The following is a 17,432-nucleotide window of genomic DNA, read 5'->3' as shown; positions in this document are numbered from 1 at the left end:
GGAGCAATTCTTTCATTACCAGAGGTAGCTGAAATGACACGTCTCGTTAGCCTAAAAAAAAGGACTTGTTGAAGTTGTTCAGTTTAAGGATATATGCTTTAATATCTCCGCCGCGCAATTACAGGCCGTTGCACTATGTGGAATTATTAACTATGGGTTTCCCTTTTCTTGGTCTCAGTTTCCATGGGTTATTTTCTTTGAATCTTTCCCTTTGGAAACAGTCAAAGGAAAGGCCCTTTGCCGTTTGTTATTGTTTGAATAATAATAATAGGCCTGCGGCCGTTTAGCATTGCGTGACCGTAGGAATAATTTGCCAGTTGCCGTTTATAGTCCTACCGTACTTCCAAACGGCTTTGAGTCTCATCGAATTTTCTTGATCAAAATGGCTGGAAGTAAGGGACCAGGTATGTGAGTAACCGATATAATTATAAGATAAAACTAGACGCTCGAGGAGCGTTCGCTCGGGCTTCTTATCGAGCGTTTTACTTGAGCATTCACCACTGGATAGTTTGGTATAATGGAGTCGTAAGCACTAAAACATGGAACGACCTAGAACCACCGAAAACCACCTACAGCCATCTACAACCACCTCAAAAATTTCAACAACCACCTACAACCACCTCAAAAATATATACAGCCACTCGCAAACCATCTAAAACCATCTAAAACAAGACATAAATGTCTATAATAAGGCAAGACGACAACATGTCACGTATATGAAATGCGAGAATCGAACGAAACCTCCACCTCCCCCTGAAATCTTACTCTCCCTGGTCCCATGTATAATCAACCATCTCACGAAATGAAATGCGAAAGCATGGCAATTATATTTTATATTCCCCTTAGAAGGAAACTTTATAAGCAGACGTTTTGGCTCACGTTTCATTTGATTACGTAATGGTCCGAGGTAGTGTTTTTCTCCATTTATAATCTCAGCACCGGAAATGCAATTGGAACAAAACGTGAGTCACTGTTGCGTAAATGGCACCACTCGTACAACTGCATGCTGTCTGAATGCCAGCACGATGGCGTTCGTGCCAAAGGAAAATCCCGAAGGTACGCACAGTTCGCTTAAGATATTTTTAGTGACCATTCTTATTCATACTTTTTCTCGACGGGAGCCAAAACGTCTGCTGGCACCCAGGGTAGAGAAAGCTAAGTCAAGTCAGTCTTTTGACAACGAGTTTGTTATTTTGCTTTATTATTTTTTGTAACTTGATAGTGCATATTGTAAAGTTCTTTAAGTCTTTTACTACTGAGGGAATATGAAATATAATTAGCATGCCCTCGCATTTCATTTCGTGAGATAGTTGATTATACATGGGACCAGGCAGAGTAAGATTTCAGGGGGAGGTGGAGGTTTCGTTCGATTCTCGCATTTCATGTACGTGACATGTTGTCGTCTCGCCCTATTTTATGCCTTGTTTTAGATGGTTTGCGAGTGGCTGTAGATGTTTTTGAGGTGGTTGTAGGTGGTTGTTGAAATTTTTGAGGTGGTTGTAAGTGGTTGTAGGTGGTTTTAGGTCGTTCCATGTTTTAGTGCTTACAATTGACTCTAGGTATGTCTCGCATACTGGGGCTCAATATTCATTTAAGGGGTTATCATTTTCTTTTTCATTACTATTTAATTTATCGTTTTCTCTAGCATCAAACTCCACGGCAGGATCACTATCTGTTGTGACATTTTTTTATGTAGCCTGTTGATGTGTATCTTTATCGTCTGCATCATTTTGTAAAATTGTGAGGTTGCTATTAATATTGTTAATATCAACTAGTATGTCTTTGTACCATGGATTATGTACTTTGAGCCAGTTAAGAACTTGCTGTATTAACTCTGGTGGTGATTATTGAAAATAAACATGTCCTCTAGATTGTAACTTTCTTTTAAGCTCAAGTATTATTATACAAGATCTATCAGGTAGTAGAGGGAGTTGATTGCATGTCTGATCATATTCTACAGGTGCATTGCATATTGCACCCTTAATTTTTCTTTGTTGTCCTTTATGCATGACGACAATCTTCTCCAAAGCTATTTGTATTTGTTGTAGTTTTTCTAATGAGGATAGTTTTGTGTGTATTTCATCCACATACATATTATTCACCACAGCCTGACATGGCAATTTTCCTTTTATGACCTTTGAATGACATGTGTTGCATATACACTGTTTTCCATCAAATGACTGTTGAATATTGAAATATGTTTGGCAAGGGTACTTCTCGTTTTATGCATGTTATGACTGATTTCTTATAAAGTATTCGATTATGGACAATACATATAAAATAAGGGCCTTGTCTTATTTTCCACCTAAACTGGTTAATACACAATTCAACTGATCTGGCTTTCACTAATTTCTCATTGGGTTGGGAAAGTAATTCTTTCTTCTTTCTAGCATCCATAGTTGAATATTTTCTTTTAATGTCTTCTAGAAACCTTTTTCTGGCAACAGGTTCCATGCTATCATACATATGTTTTTTTCTGTGTTCTCTAATGATGTGTTTCCTTTCAATTTCAGTAATTTTACATGAACAGCAGATAAATTGTATATCATATTCCATAGTCTGACATTCCTGTTTATTTTGAGTATTATTAATTTCCTCTGCTAGATTATCCACAAAGAGTAAATACTTACAATAAACCTCTGCCCAGAACCACAGGCCTCTCTATCACAAGAATACTTTGTTTAAGTTTGATACTTTAGGTAACTTACTTTATTTGCAAAATAATTAACATTGAAGGCATCAGTACATACACATTAACACAACTGCCAAAATTTGTTTCAGCCAGAAACTTGTTTACTTTTTTCAATTATGAACAATCATGTTGTTATCCTACTCATCGATCTGTATGGCCTTGTACAAATGTATGACACATGTTTCTCTATTATTTTGTTGATGGAATGCCCAAGTTAAGATAAAATCTCCAATGATTATTGTTAGGGCCACTGCTTTGCCAAGCAACTAGGCTAAAACAGATTGAATAGCTGGCAATACAGAAAACAATGCTGAATACACCAATTGGCAACAGGTTCCATGCTGTCATACATATGTTTTTTTCTGTGTTTCCTCGTGATGTGTTTCCTTTCAATTTCAGTAATTTTACATGAACAGCAAGTAAATTGTACGTCATATTCCATAGTTTGACATTCCTGTTTATTTTGAATAATATTAATTTCCTCTACTAGATTATCCACACCATGAATGTGTATTGTCTGTTTCATTCAGCAGGTGAATGACTATGACTGTCTTCATATGTTAGAAGAGAAAACAATTGCTTTACTTTTGTATTTTGTTGACAAATACAAGCTATACAGTGACTTGAAATCCACATTAAAAATCCTTTTTTCCCAGTGTGGTTCCTTAACATCAAGGTCTCAAAAGATATTCTGCTTTCAGTTAAATTACTCAATTCTCTGTTACTTACTTCGTTAATGTGTACATTTATGTTAGTGCCAAAAATTGTAACACTGTCAGGCAGGGTAATAGATGTTAAGCAGTGCTTACTCTGCATTGTATTTTTAAGTTGAGATCCATTTTTAATAATTGCGTCTAAGGTATTTGAGTTTCAGTAACTACAAGGTGAAATGATTGAGTAACATAGAATAAAGAACTGCTGCAAGACAGTGGTCTTTGTAACACTTGTGTTTACCTGATATCTCTTTAATACCTCTTTTACATTGTTGCTTATTGGCATATCATATTTTGTAATTTGTTAACCTTTTAGTTCATACAGATCAGTCGCTCCATATAACCTTTGAAAGTGATGCACTAAGTTGTCTGTAGATGATATATCTAATAGACCACATGTCCCTCAAGAGTGACTTTTACCTTTAAACATCTCTAGCATGTGAGTCAAACACTTAAAAATGGCCATTATAAGCACAGTAACTAATACCCACAGCAATATATCCAACTGTTAAAATATATGACCCATATCATTTTGATATCAATGACTCAAAAGCTCTTTTCAGGCCCATACAGTATTGATATCCCTCAATGGTAGGCTCACCATGGACTATGATGATAAAGGTTGATGATGAAGGTTTATTAAAAGTATTCAAAAATAGCACCCAAGTGGTGAAATACATGTGAATTTACAAGCATACTTCAAATATTTAAAAAATACAAAAATCTTACATTTGACTTCAAAATTAAGAGTCTAAAGGGACTGGGAATTACAAGAGTCAGTAGTTATATACCAATGAAAAAACGCTTAGGTTTGCTTGACTACAAGGACTGGGCGTTAGACGCCATTGTTGGAAAGAAAGATTTTTTAAATCTTTCGGTCCGGCATTTAAAGAGTGATACATGGTTTTTGTTGCGCAACTCATAAACGTGGCAATCGGCGCGCTTTGGTGGAATAAGGTGGTACAGCCGTGACCCAGGCACACAGATACCGTCCCAAACTTTCTTGCAGAGTTCGTCTCTTCTCACATTTAAGCGAGTGGAGTTTACAGCCACAATGGCGTCTTTGTAGCTCAGCGCCGGAAATAATATACGCAGAGCTCTTTTCTGAACTCTTTCGATCATGTCCTTGAGGTAAATTGGTAGGCTAGTAGACCAAGTGACGCAGGCGTATTCGAGGACCGATCGTACCAAGGCATAAAATATGTTAATAAGGTCTTCGGGTGGAATTCCGGACCGCTTGAGCACTCTTAAGATGTAAAGACGTTTTGAGGCTTTGGAGACAATCTCACGCACGTGCTCATTCCACCCAAGAGTGTCGCTGATAGTGACTCCAAGGACCTTGTGTGAGGAGACCCGTTCTAAGGGACGTCCATTGACGCACAAAGGGCCAAGATCTGGCCGTGTTTTAAGCGAACAAATCACAAGTTCCTTGCACTTCTTTGGGTTGAGGTTCATATTATTGCGCGACGACCACTTTCACTGTATTCTAGCTGGTAATCTTCCTCTAGTACTGTAAGCATTGATGGTAAATCTGTTAGCAGTAAAAATAGTTGTCTTGATCATTGTGACAAACTGCTATATAGTTGACTTCCGATGTGCATTATTTGTTTCGATTCATAAGGATTGCCTATTCCTTTCATATTGTGGTATATTAATCCACATAAACTCATTACAACACATTCTTGCCCTGCATTTTGTCCGAAAACAACAACATCCCCTTGACTATATGGTGCTTTCATTGTTTTCCTGGGATCCACAAGGTGCATGCAAGGAACAGGGTTTTCTCTATATCATTATAGAGCTTGTTCTTTGTACAATTGCCTCTGTGAATTACACCCTTGAACTCACTATATGGGAAATTACACAAAAAGAACCTTAAGTATTTGAGATATTTCCTTCCATGTTTATCTCTACTTGAATTATAGACATATCTCATTGAAGAGATAACGTTTCTTGTTCTGAAAACTGTCACATGACATTTTAGTTAGTTCTAGTTGCTTTAGATAGTGAACATTTGTGCAAGTCTTACATCATATAGTAACTGGTGATTTACTTTTCTCTACTGCTTTTAGAGAAGCTCTATAAAGAGCCCGCTGTCTGTGTACCAACCTACGCGCGTCTTTCTGAGATCGCAAATAGCCTGGGCTTCGAAATGGAAGAGAGTGAGCTGATGGCTTATCGAGGTAGGAATCTTGGTGATGAGGTACTGGTAATAATTTGATGTAAATTGTTATCTGAGTTCATCAATTTAATTTAGTTCCAACTTGGTCGGAGAGAAAGCAGCATAAACCAATATCGATGGAACACGACTTAACTTGCCACAGGCTTCCATCAATTACCCCTCCCCCTCTCCATTGCAAGAACTAGCACTTTCACTCTAGTATGGTGGACATTTTTAAGAAAACTGACTCCCCAACATCAATTATCTGGTTTTTTTTATTAGGTATTATTTTCCCTATTATTACATTTATCATCATTTTTATTATTGTAATTGATATAATTATTTTGTCAGAGGCAATTTCTAGTACCCTGGCTGATACGTACCAACGGTTGTACGAGTTACCCGACCCCAAACTACCAGTGAAATATCCACGGACTCCAGGTTACAGACCATCACCAGAAGACAACCCTTACAATGCTTGGTAAGTAAAATGTCAGAGAAACTTATTAATTCAGCGGAAACCCTAATTTATGACAAAGACCCCACCATGATATACTATTAGCGTTGGCACTTAGCTTTTCAATCAAACTCTGTTACGACGGGTATTTACTGAAAAATTCACATTGTTGATTCTAAATTTATGAATTTGAATCTGGACTTTCCAAGGTTATTAAGTGAAGAAATAATCCTCGCAACTGAACTGCAATAGAAGAAATTGCATAGAAAAGAAGTCTTACAAGATTCAGGCCCCAACAGGATTGGAACATGTCCTTCCCCTCCCAGATACTAGACGGGTGCACTATTGCTGAGCTACATCTTTAAAGCGAAGCAGTCATTTGGTGAGATGGCTTCATAAATTGCTTTGCCTCGCTCCAAACATGTGGCTTCGTGGCTCTGTTTACTTGAGCTGTTTTTCAATCGCAGGTGGAAATATGATTAATTTGATTTTGAGGTACTGACGATGTAACATGAAAGGAGCGTCCAGTGACAAACTTCACGGCAAAACTATGGCGATCGCTTCCAACAAGTGCCATCGTTGCTCTGTTCACTAGACGTCTTTATCTTCCGCATGTAGTAAATAACTAATTTCATTTTCAGGTATTGGCGATGTGACATTAAGGGAGCATCAAGTGGTAAACTTCGCGGCAAAACTGTGGCTGTCAAGGACAACACATGTGTGGCAGGAGTACCTATGATGAATGGTTCTCGTACCCTGGAAGGATTTGTCCCGGATGTGGATGCTACTGTAGTGTCTCGGATATTGGATGCTGGTGGACACATAGTGGGGAAAAGTGTTTGCGAAGATTTGTGTTGTAGCGGAGGTAGTTTTACTGCTGCCACTGGTCCGGTGGTTAATCCACACAATAAGACGAGAATGTGTGGAGGGTCATCATCTGGTTCTGCAGCTTTGGTGAGTAAAAAAGTAATAGGAAAATAGGAAAACCAAGAAGCAAGAAAAATAATTTCTCCTCTTCTTCAACAAAATCTTATTATCGCAAACAAATGATCTCCAAACTGTCCATCACATTGCTTTCACTCAAAAAATCACATAGCCTTCATGCCTACGTTCGAGAGACGGATCAGAGGCCTTGCTTTATGTCCATTTATTTTCGACTCAGACTTGTTCCGTTCCGAGCACACATTATCTCTCAATAAGAATCGTCTTTTATTCCTACACAAAACTTCGTTTTAAATGTGGCTGCTTTGTGCAGCCACGTTTCTTGATTACGCTCTTGTCTTCTCGTCGTTTTTAAGGTGGCTGGAGGTCAAGTTGACATGGCAACCGGTGGAGACCAAGGAGGTTCCATAAGGATCCCCGCTGCGTGTTGCGGCATTGTGGGTCTGAAACCCACATACGGATTAGTTCCATATACGGGCATTATGCCGATAGAGTTTACTTTGGATCATACTGGACCAATGGCCAGGACTGTGTATGATACAGCTCTGATGTTGGAGGTAGGACAACAAGTTACGACAAATTGTTAGAATTCCCGCAAATATCTAATCTGCGACTTCCCAATAAAAGTAATCGGTGTCTAACGGCATAAGAATCTTGAATTATCGCGCACTTTTTGTTTTTGCTCCACCTGATTTCTTGGTTCAGAAGGAGACTATCAGATCAATAATGATAAGTGGGTGTCGTTATTTGTCAACAGTTTGAAAATATTTCGAAAACAGCGCGAAATTCATTTATGTAAACGGTATATTAATTGTCTGGTTGCCGTGCATTATTTTAGAGATCACTTCTATTGGGTTTTTAAATGTGGATTTAATCGTTAATAATGAATAATGACTCTTCAACTTTAAAATAGGCTATGGCTGGATATGACGGAGGACTGGACCCTAGACAGCCACGAGATCTCAAAGTGCCTGAGTATACTTTGTGGGTGGGTCTGCTTTTGAATTTCATTGGCGATGAATCATTCATAGGAAATAATATGTTAAATGAACGTTCTATGTCTCTCCCCAGATAAGACTGTCAATTAATTCACATTTTCTTGCTAAATTAGCTTTTGTTCAGTTGTACAAGGAAGATTTTTAATGGAGAAAGACTAGGGGTTATACAGAATTAAACCTAACTTCATAGACGACAAATGGTAAAGGGGAAGTTTCCGAACAAACTAATGCTGTGTCGATGTTGGATATCACAAGATAACTTTGAGTTGATAATGTGAATTAGCCGACGTAGAGCGATTCTAAAGCTGAATTTTTGAGCGTTAGCCCTTCGTCATTCGCTCTAACGAAGAGCTAACACTTGAAACTTCAGCTTTAGTATTGCCTTGGGATGGTCAATTTGCATTATCAACTAAGTTGATAAAACAAAAGTGAGTCTCTAGACAGTGGTTGCTGAGAATCTAAGAGCCTCGTGGTTGTGGGACATGCTTCAGTTATGATAAGAGGTCGGATACACACCGTGGTCAACGGTTGACAGCGAAAGAATATCTTGACTTATGCCATGCTGTAAGCCAGGGGGGACACCCCGACTTTTAAAACTGTTAATGGTGGAAACGGGAGGGGTTGATCGAAATTGAATTGAATCTAATGCCAGTACTGGTTTGTTTTTGAAAATCCAAATATTATACTATATTATATATTATATATATGTTAATGGTGGAAACGGGAGGGGTTGATCGAAATTGAATTGAATCTAATGCCAGTACTGGTTTGTTTTTGAAATCCAACTATTATACCTCGGTAGTAATTGTTTGTTTGTAAAGCAATGCAATTTTTTGTCAGCTCACAGGAAAAATACACAACTTGAAAATAGGAATCTTGAAAGAAGGCTTTGGATTAAAGACCTCCGAAGCGGATGTTGATAAGAAGGTCAGAGAGGCCGCTGAACAGTTGGGTACTGCAGGTGGCGCAACTGTCGAAGAAGTGTCTGTCCCGATGCATTCTGACGGTAACTGAACATTATGGGATTGCTAAAAAACGCACCATAGGAAAGGAGAGGAAAATAGAGTTTCTCATCATTGCGTCCTACTTGAAATAAATGTTTAGAAACACTGTCAAACGTACTTAACTAATCGGTTCACATCTTCATTTAAGAGTGAAAATAAGAATTGTTTGATGTGCGTTTCGGATTTATTTAAACGCAGATTAGACCTTTTAGAGAAGACCTATAATTGTGTTGTGAAAGTTTGTCTTAGCACCACGTTAACTCGTCGAATGTCATAATTTGTTTTTGATTTGTCTCTCTTTTTGTTTTGTTTTTTTTTTTTAAGTATAATTTGTTTTTTTCCCTTTGGCTTCACGTTTCGACAGGTGTTCGAATCTATGGGGCCATCGGACATATTGGAGGTGATCGAATGATGTTTGAAGGAGCTGGTGAGAAGTCATAATTGATTTCACAGAAAGTTCGAAGGAATCCCCTTCAAATAAAGGGGTGGTTGGCATTTTGGTAAACATTTGTTCTGAACAATCCCGTATCAAGAATAACAGAAGCTAGATGAGGATTTTCCCTTAAACTCTACGCAAACATTTTAAATTGTATACAATGCTCTTATAATTGCGGCCAAGCCTTGGTGTTCGGCGATGGTAAACAGTAGAGGTTACTTCAACCTTTGCGTCCATCCAATGGCATGTCGAGTAACTTGGAGCTAAATTATGTACGTCGTTAGACTATGGTAACATGTTATGTCGTGTCAAGTTAGTAACATGTGATTGATGTGATGTCATTGCATGTCATGTCACCTTAGGTCACTTTACGTCATACCATATCGTTTCGAGTCACGCAACCCTAAGTCAAGTCATTTATTATCATTAAGGAATGTTGTACACGAAAATGATTTGTTTTAAAGGGGCTGGAACTGCGGCAAGGATGTATTACGACACCACTCTGCAGGAAGCCTTCTCACGAGGCCTAAAATGCCACTCGAATGACCTGTCAAAGAGAGGCAAACTCACTCGGCTGATCGCTAAGTATTTGCACGAGGATTACCACGGTATCTTTTACGGAAAAGCACAGAACCTCGGTCGAGAACTTTGCAAGGCGTATGATGCGGCACTTGAAAAATACGATGTGTTGATTCTGCCCACCATCCCCAAGAAGGCATCAGTTTTCCCGCAGGAAAACGCTCCTCTAAAAGGTCTAATTTTGGCATTTGAATGTATCATTCTTTTGATGATGAATTTGTAAAAAGTAAGACCTTGAAAGGGAAAAGAAATAAGGATAACCCCATGAAAATAGGGAGAAGACTCGCGAGAAAAAGTTAGAATCTATTGTTGGGAAATAAGTTCACATTAAATAACCATCAATACTAAGACACCTATGGCCATTTATTTTGTAGAATATTTGGCAAGGGCTTCTGGGAGTGCTCCAAACACGTCACCAACTAATGTCACGGGTCACCCAGCTCTATCCATCAACGTCGGCTTCAGTGATGGCTTACCGGTTGGTATGATGATTGTAGGGAGAAAGTTTGACGAGATCACCGTTCTGAATGTCGCATACGCTTACGAGAAGATCAGAGATGCGGAAAAATAAGATTACAAGATGTCTATAAATAGACTCAGAACTACAAGATTTTTTTCACTCTTAAAAATTCTTGACTGACATTGTCGCATCAAAATCTTGTTCGGTAATCTCTTATAGTTCATTTCAGTTGGAAGATAATACGACTTCAGAATCAGTTTGGAGGGACAACTTCTATGAAATATATTTAATTTCCTTTTACTAGAGAGAAGTTCTAAAGTTCCTAGAATTTTTGAATATATCAGCAGTGCGCAAAAAGGTAAAATATTTCTGCTAAGATTGGTGCTAATATACTTATTTTAACACCAGTAAATTTTTCGATTCATTTTACGTTACGTCATCCAGGGGTTCTGAAAGGAGATTGATATCAATGGTTTGTTTGAGGAGTAGCTCAAGTGCATCAAGAACTGTCTTGAAGACTGGGGGAAAAAATAGTCACATATTAAGAGGTCAAAAAAGAGCTGAAAAAGGCTTTCCAGAAAACTATTTTTGCCCAAAACTACCTCTAAATGATATTGAGCCAATGTTAGTCAAAGTGCGGAAAAGTGCTAAAAATGCAAACCAGAGCTCTAATAAAAATGCTCAAAAGGTGCTCGACTTCATCAGAAATGGCTTTAGCAAGCAAAATAAAGTAGGTACATTTCGCTGATGCCTCACACTCTTTTTATTCTTTTAAGATACACCTGTTTTCTCTATTAGAAGTTACACCGGTAAACCTTAAGGATCTAAAATGTGCTCATCTACAGAACGTTAGCAGGATTTTTTAGGCATCACAAGACCCGGATGATACTCGCCATTATCGGATGTAGATGTTTCCATGAGGGTTGTTGACGTTGGTGAGGTGGTTCAGACTGTTCGTGCCACAAGGATCATGGGTAGGCCAGTTCCCTGTGCGTGTGTTAGACTCGAAATAGTAATACTCCTTTAACCATGAGCTACTTTGAGATCGTATCAGATCCGGTCCCAGAGTAGAACCTGCAGGATTTCCAGCAGCATGAAGAATGAGTTGGTCGGGAACGTAGTTATGACATTTAGAAGCCACGTTCTTTATAATGCGGCATAAAACACTTCCAGTTTTGAATTCCACCAGACTTCCGGTTCCTTCTTTACAAGCGATCCAGTGGTTGATGTTGGATTTCACCATGAACTCAGTGCCAAGAGACTTCCACAGGTTGAATTCCATGGCGTTGTAGTCAGTCTCACTTACAGGGGGGGTAGTTGATTGGTAGACATTCCCAACGTCATGGGATATAGGCCAGTTGGGACGTGGTGTAATCGCATTTGAACCATGTCTGAATGCCCTTTTGAAAAATTTAAAGATTGTTCAGTAAATGAACAAATAAATACGCAGACAACTAAACAAGTAGGATGATGAATAAATAGAGGGAGAAATAACAACCTGTAGTTTGTAAATGTGTAGCTATACACTAGAGTCCAGCCTCCGCCATCCGTTTCTTGGTCGCAGTAGGCCTGTACTGTTTGGCCTCCTCCAGGTTTAATCCAGTACACACCGGAAGCTGCATCTTTTCGCTTTTCTTTAATATCTTTACATGACTTTCCTGGGTATTTTTTGATCAGGCCTGTAGAGAAACACATATTGTAATATGACTGAGACAGTGAACCCGCTTTCATTGGTTAATTGGTGTAAACACGGTTGTGACGTCACGCTTTTTGTGTTTCCCGGCACAATTTGAAAACATTTAAAGCTCAAAGCATTTGCAACGCTCGTAAAGTAATTTCAAGCACAAATAACAAATATTAGAAATGGAGAAAACTTTTCCAAATTTTGCTTTGGAGTTTGGCTATCTCTTTCCCCCTGAACCCGAAGAGAAAAAGAGGAGAAAAAGATGGACGAAATTCACTGCTTTGTATCCCTTGTCGAGGGAGTGCAAGCAAAAACGAAAAAATGTGCAAGAAACTTGAATTTACTGCGCAGTAACTGTGCAGTAAATCCACATCTTTGGAGATTGCGATTGCAATGGGTAGAATTCCCGGGTTTCGGCCCCCCCCCCCCTTTCTTGTTTAGATGAGGCAATGTAAACACGGAATAAGTTCTCTATCAGTCTATTACTTAGAATTAATTCAAAGTCTAATTGATGGAAAGGACAGTACCCGAACTCCCCAATAATAATACTGATCTCATGCCAAGCGAACGAACCAAACAACTCAAAATGAAAAACAAAGACAAACAAACACGTAATCAAAAACATACCATACAACAGTTTCATCTCATCACACTCCGGTTCCTTTTTTTCTGTTATAAAACAAAAGGAATATAAGCGGACCCTTAATCAAACAGACACTGACCCAAGCCTTAAATCCCCCCCCCCCCCCAAAATCCCTCGCCCGCCCAACAAATCTGAATACGGTGGAAGATTACCTCCCTCCTCTCGGTGATAGATGAGGATAATCTGTTCCTTTTTAACTCATTGAAGTTTCAATTTTCTTGTGTCCCAGTAGCTTATAGCAAATAGCTCAGCAACACATTTTATGAAAATGGTCAAAGAATAGAAGCTTTTACTTGCGTCCTCTTGTTGCAATCCGTACCTAGTTTGACTTACCTTTATCCCCACAATATCTTCCTCGTTTGAGGCAGGCAGGAGGAAGTTTGTAGATAAAGAAACCTGAACATTTCTTGATCACTATTTCTTGAGTCTTTGCGCAGCAAGTCTTCCCAGTTGTATAGCAAACCGTGGCTTGGGCACTTTCCCCAGGCTTCAAGTTAACAGGGTGTGGCTTGAGAAGATAGGCAGGAAACATGGCCCCACATGCAGGAGACTTCAAGCAGCCACCTCCATTTTGGTCACTAAGATTGAGACGGTTTATTAATTCAGTGCCAGCTTATGTCTCGGCGCAGAGAAGCAAAAAACATTACAGGCTCAGAATTCATGCATATTTTTGAACATGACATGTAAAGTAAATATTATGACCGACTGCATGGCTAATCAGGACATTTATAATAATGCAAACCAAAAAATTACAAGCAAATTGGCATTACTGCGCATTCTCGATTTTTCTTGCCCCTGATTGGTTTGTTTTAGAATTATAACGCCATTCCTGCCGCAATAACTGACTACCGTACAATGATGACTCGTCGACAACGATGACAAGAATGATGTAATCTATCGACATGAAGGAGAATGGAGTTCCCTCCACCACCCCCGAGAAATCATTCCTCACGACGATTTGAACGTTTTTTAGAACCTTGGGTAGTGGGTAGTGAACACAAATTTGTTTCTCTTCCTCGGGGAGGGGGGAGAGGGGGGGTTGAGTGTCAGTTACACTGCGTCACTGAAGATAAATTCACAATACTGATTTATCACAAAAAAAAGAACTTACATAGTGGCCATTTTGTTTCCTGCATCCCTAGTGAATCGGTACCAATCCTCTTTCCATGTTTTGCGTTTATCTGATTTCTTTGTCAGCTTGTTGAATTCCGCCGCACGATCAGCACCACGCAGGGTGCGGTAATTAGAACACGGGTCCTTATCGTCTCCATCTATGGAAGACAAGAAAATAAAGACATATTGCATTTTATAATAATTGCTGGAGAAATTTGTCGAGTATTCACAGATCGATCCAAGAGACAATTAGGAATTCACCTTGATTCGATCTCCAACAGTAATCCTCACCATTGTATGATTCGTGCTCTTTAATCATAAACCACCAGTAGACATGCTCCGTTGTACAATATGATAATGTGGAGGGAGGAGGTGGGGATGGGGAAGAAAGGCCAGAGCTTTCATTCACAATTCAGTCCCTTTGGGAGCGCACGAGGATGGCGAATGATTTTAAAAACCATTTTCAAGTTTACACACCACATCCCAAGAGAGTTTTCATAGTATAATAGCGATTTCAAAAGTGCAGTCCGTGGCTTTATCTAGAATAACAATTTCATAATATTGTAGGGTTTCTGTGGGTCCGATGAAAAGACGTGCGTAGGGGGCAGTGATACGGATAAACCAATACACGGAAGAGTTGGGATGTAAATATAAATTGTACGTGACTTGATATACATTTGTTCTGAAAGCTTTTCGTTTTAAAATCTTGGCCACAGACCTCAACATGTCTTGAAAATCTCTAAATGCCTTATCCTTTGACCTACGACTCTTTCAATACTGAAAATCATATGCATATTGTCTTTGTTTTCATATGAGATTCTGTATTCAACTTACGAGCCACATCCACTTCGGTGAAACAAACTATTAGGAAAAGTCCCAAGACAAAGGCCAGTCCCATCTACAAATTAAAGAAAAGAAAGGAATAAAATGAAACGTAACTAGCAGGTACGAAAATTATCGTCGTGGTGAATTCACATTTTTTTTTCTATGTCGTGCGCCCATGAAAAGAAAAAAAAAGGCCTATTTCTTTAACTTAGCTGATTGTTTTTGCGATAGGGTGATGCCTCTCGGTTGTTTTTAAAGCATTGTGTGCTAAGTTCTTTTGTTTTATCTACGGTATGATTTGTCCAGCATCATGAAGTCTTAGCTGAAGCAATTAATTTTTACTCCTACACAACGGCTCTTGTTATAGTTGATAAACATTCCACATATCTGCATAAAATTAAATGCTAGCTAGTGGTGTGCAAGACATACGAGGAGCGAGCAATTTCTTCCTGCAATGTATTTCTTGGATCTGACTTAAAGAACCCTGCAATCGAGAGAAATCTATAACCGATAAATTTAACCCAACACTCAGTTTAGTATTTGAAATTCCTTAGTTTTCTCATGTAAATATAATTTAAAATACACTTTAAAAGCGCATGAAATGTAAATATTTCTTTTTTGAAAAAAAAAATTACGAGACATAAAACCAATTCCTTCATCACTATAAATAATGGCTCTCGTCTTATCTTCATTTACGGCTAAAAAGTTACTTCTACTCAAACTTGATGAAGATGGATCTTCAAGAAATGCGTGTGCGTCGTTCTGTTCCTGTTGTTCTCGTAATACTGCTGCCCTTTTCTAGGTGTGTGTGTGCGTGTGTGTGTGTGAAGGGGGGAGGGGGATAGGGGCTGAATAAGTTTAGTAGGGAGGTGTTAGTAAGATTTGAGGATTGAATGCCTTTGAAAGCGTATATCCTCTTCAGTCAGTCTAGAATAAATCCACGCTGTATTAAATCAAGCCAAAAGCTTCGATCTCTAGGAGAAAAAATTATATCTCCTCTGAGATCTCTGTACATATTGTGCACGTCAGACCTTACGGTTAAAACACACGCTACGGCTCCGAACTCCCGGCAGCAATAACCCGACCCCCCGGCAGAACTGAAGCACAAGCATGGAATCTAGAATGGACGAGACGCGGAATTCATACATGCATGTAAGGGATGATTATTTCAAATTCGTGATATATAATGCAACTTCGATGCTTTAGAGATTTAATGGTAAGAAATACTTTTCTTGTCATAGTATCCTGCAAACGCCCATTCAGTCTACGAGAATGTTAGGATAAGCTCGCGAACATTTCTTGAATTCAGCGCGAACAAATAAACCAAAGGTGCTTTAGATGTTAAAGAATTCAAGTGAAAGCTATTCAAAGAACGACACTTATATCAAATATCAAGCTGATGCAATACTCACCGTATCTGCGTTGTTCGTCCCCTCTTCCTTAGAAACAACACAAAGGAAACTGATTTTTTTTATTTCCACCCTTCTTATTTAATCGTAATTATCTAGGGAGGCCCTATTTGCGCGTCTGTGTACACGGTCCTATTGTTGCATTATTCTGTAATTAAAAGAAATGCCACAGCGATTGACACACAGTGAATTAAAGTTAGCGCTCAGACGATAACTAAGTGCACATGCATAACTACACGCCGATACATTTCAGAGACAGTGTCCTTAACATTTATGTGAAGCATCTTTAAAAAAAGAGCTCTCGTCGCTCTGTTGACAATCACACTATTGAGCTGCAGTAGGATATAGTAAAGCTTTCAGTCATGCAAACGTTTCAACCCGCAATTGCTACATTTTACAATTAGCATAAGGTTGGACAACAGGTGGCATGTAAAATAGCCTACAACTTGACGCGTCCAGTGCTTACCGCAGACCAGCAAAATGTTGGGAACATACAAACTACGCTATTCTAGGCAAAACGCATCTTAAAAGGGCTAGGAGCTACGTTTTTTAGCCAATAATCTGGAAGGGAGCATATTAGAAAGGTTCAAACGTAGTGTCCCTGATTTTCTCGTAAGCACGGGCGACATTCAGAATTGTCGCCTCGTCAAGCTTTCTTCCCACAATCATCATACCAACTGGTAAGCCATCACTGAAGCCAGCGTTGATAGATAGAGGTGGGTGTTCTGTGACGTTTGTTGGCGACGTGTTTGGAACACTTTCAGAAGCCCTCTCCAAATATTCTGCAAAATAAATTGCAACAGATGTCTTGATACTAATGGAATTTTCAAGTGAATCAATTACCCAAATACAGATTCTCCCAAAATCTCCAAAGTCTTCGAAATGACTGGTCGGTCAACAGTCTAAAAACACAGGATCTGTCAAAAGTGTACCCCAAAGTAGAATTGAAATCTTCGATCGCGTAAATGAAAAGTTCTGGCATGTCTGGTATGTTATTCACATACCTGGTCCCTTGCTTCAGCCATCTCGAAAAAAGAAAGAAATCTTGACTAGACTCGACACAGATATAAAGTTAAGCTCATCAAGTAACGTAAGACTATAAACGGCAAGTGACACAACCAGCGGGAGTGTCATAGCAACTGTCTCATGAGCACGCGACGATCCAGCGCCTCAGGCCTTGGGCCTCAGTTTCCCCGCTTGAGATGATCTGCATTACGTTACGCAGTAGTAGTCTGAAGTAACGCAATGCAACGCCTATATCTTTTGTTCACTCACGCTGAATTGGGCGGTGAACCGAATCAAAAAATAATAATAAT

The 17,432-nt window shown here is 39.1% G+C and overlaps 2 protein-coding genes across 4 annotated transcripts; one reads left to right on the top strand and one right to left on the bottom strand.

Annotated features, from left to right (window-relative positions):
* The first annotated feature begins 14 nt into the window (after window positions 1-14).
* Window positions 15-11,187, top strand: LOC113683160 (uncharacterized). 3 transcript variants are annotated; one of them, XM_089182674.1, is made up of 11 exons: window positions 304-404; window positions 3,722-3,844; window positions 5,478-5,588; window positions 5,918-6,047; window positions 6,665-6,977; window positions 7,322-7,522; window positions 7,879-7,953; window positions 8,804-8,969; window positions 9,332-9,394; window positions 9,868-10,155; window positions 10,357-11,187. In XM_089182674.1, exons 3-11 carry the CDS (start codon window positions 5,558-5,560, stop codon window positions 10,551-10,553), a joined length of 1,464 nt encoding a protein of 487 aa, XP_089038800.1. In that variant the 5' UTR covers window positions 304-404; window positions 3,722-3,844; window positions 5,478-5,557; the 3' UTR covers window positions 10,554-11,187. The 3 variants fall into 3 exon arrangements, with proteins under 3 accessions (XP_089038799.1, XP_089038800.1, XP_089038798.1); XM_089182672.1 differs by lacking the exon at window positions 3,722-3,844 and adding an exon at window positions 937-1,056 and having other exon boundaries at window positions 309-404; XM_089182673.1 differs by lacking the exon at window positions 3,722-3,844 and having other exon boundaries at window positions 15-404.
* On the bottom strand, window positions 11,188-17,218 carry LOC113666484 (uncharacterized). Its single transcript, XM_089182676.1, has 8 exons — window positions 17,121-17,218; window positions 16,120-16,146; window positions 14,717-14,780; window positions 13,881-14,040; window positions 13,103-13,347; window positions 12,754-12,795; window positions 11,941-12,121; window positions 11,188-11,842 (listed from the first exon to the last, which is right to left on the bottom strand). Exons 1-8 carry the CDS (start codon window positions 17,139-17,141, stop codon window positions 11,338-11,340), a joined length of 1,245 nt encoding a protein of 414 aa, XP_089038802.1. The 5' UTR covers window positions 17,142-17,218; the 3' UTR covers window positions 11,188-11,337.
* Between the last annotated feature and the right edge of the window lie 214 nt (window positions 17,219-17,432).

This window comes from Pocillopora damicornis, chromosome 9, assembly GCF_964200805.1.
Source record: "Pocillopora damicornis chromosome 9, jaPocDami1.2, whole genome shotgun sequence".
In the NCBI taxonomy this organism is placed as follows: domain Eukaryota; kingdom Metazoa; phylum Cnidaria; class Anthozoa; order Scleractinia; family Pocilloporidae; genus Pocillopora; species Pocillopora damicornis.
This window is presented reverse-complemented; position numbering and strand designations above follow the sequence as displayed.

What these genes read in the sequence shown, in the direction of transcription:
- LOC113683160 (XM_089182672.1), top strand. Translation starts at nt 383, where the DNA reads ATGGCTGGAAGTAAGGGACCAG. An exon ending in GCCAAAGGAAAATCCCGAAG is followed by an intron (nt 1,057 to 5,477) that starts GTACGCACAGTT and finishes TACTGCTTTTAG; the next exon opens with AGAAGCTCTATAAAGAGCCC. An exon ending in TGAGCTGATGGCTTATCGAG is followed by an intron (nt 5,589 to 5,917) that starts GTAGGAATCTTG and finishes TTATTTTGTCAG; the next exon opens with AGGCAATTTCTAGTACCCTG.
- LOC113666484 (XM_089182676.1), bottom strand. Translation starts at nt 17,141, where the DNA reads ATGGCTGAAGCAAGGGACCAG. An exon ending in TGGCTGAAGCAAGGGACCAG is followed by an intron (nt 16,147 to 17,120) that starts GTATGTGAATAA and finishes GTTGTTTCTAAG; the next exon opens with GAAGAGGGGACGAACAACGC. An exon ending in AAGATATTGTGGGGATAAAG is followed by an intron (nt 12,796 to 13,102) that starts GTAAGTCAAACT and finishes GTTTTATAACAG; the next exon opens with AAAAAAAGGAACCGGAGTGT.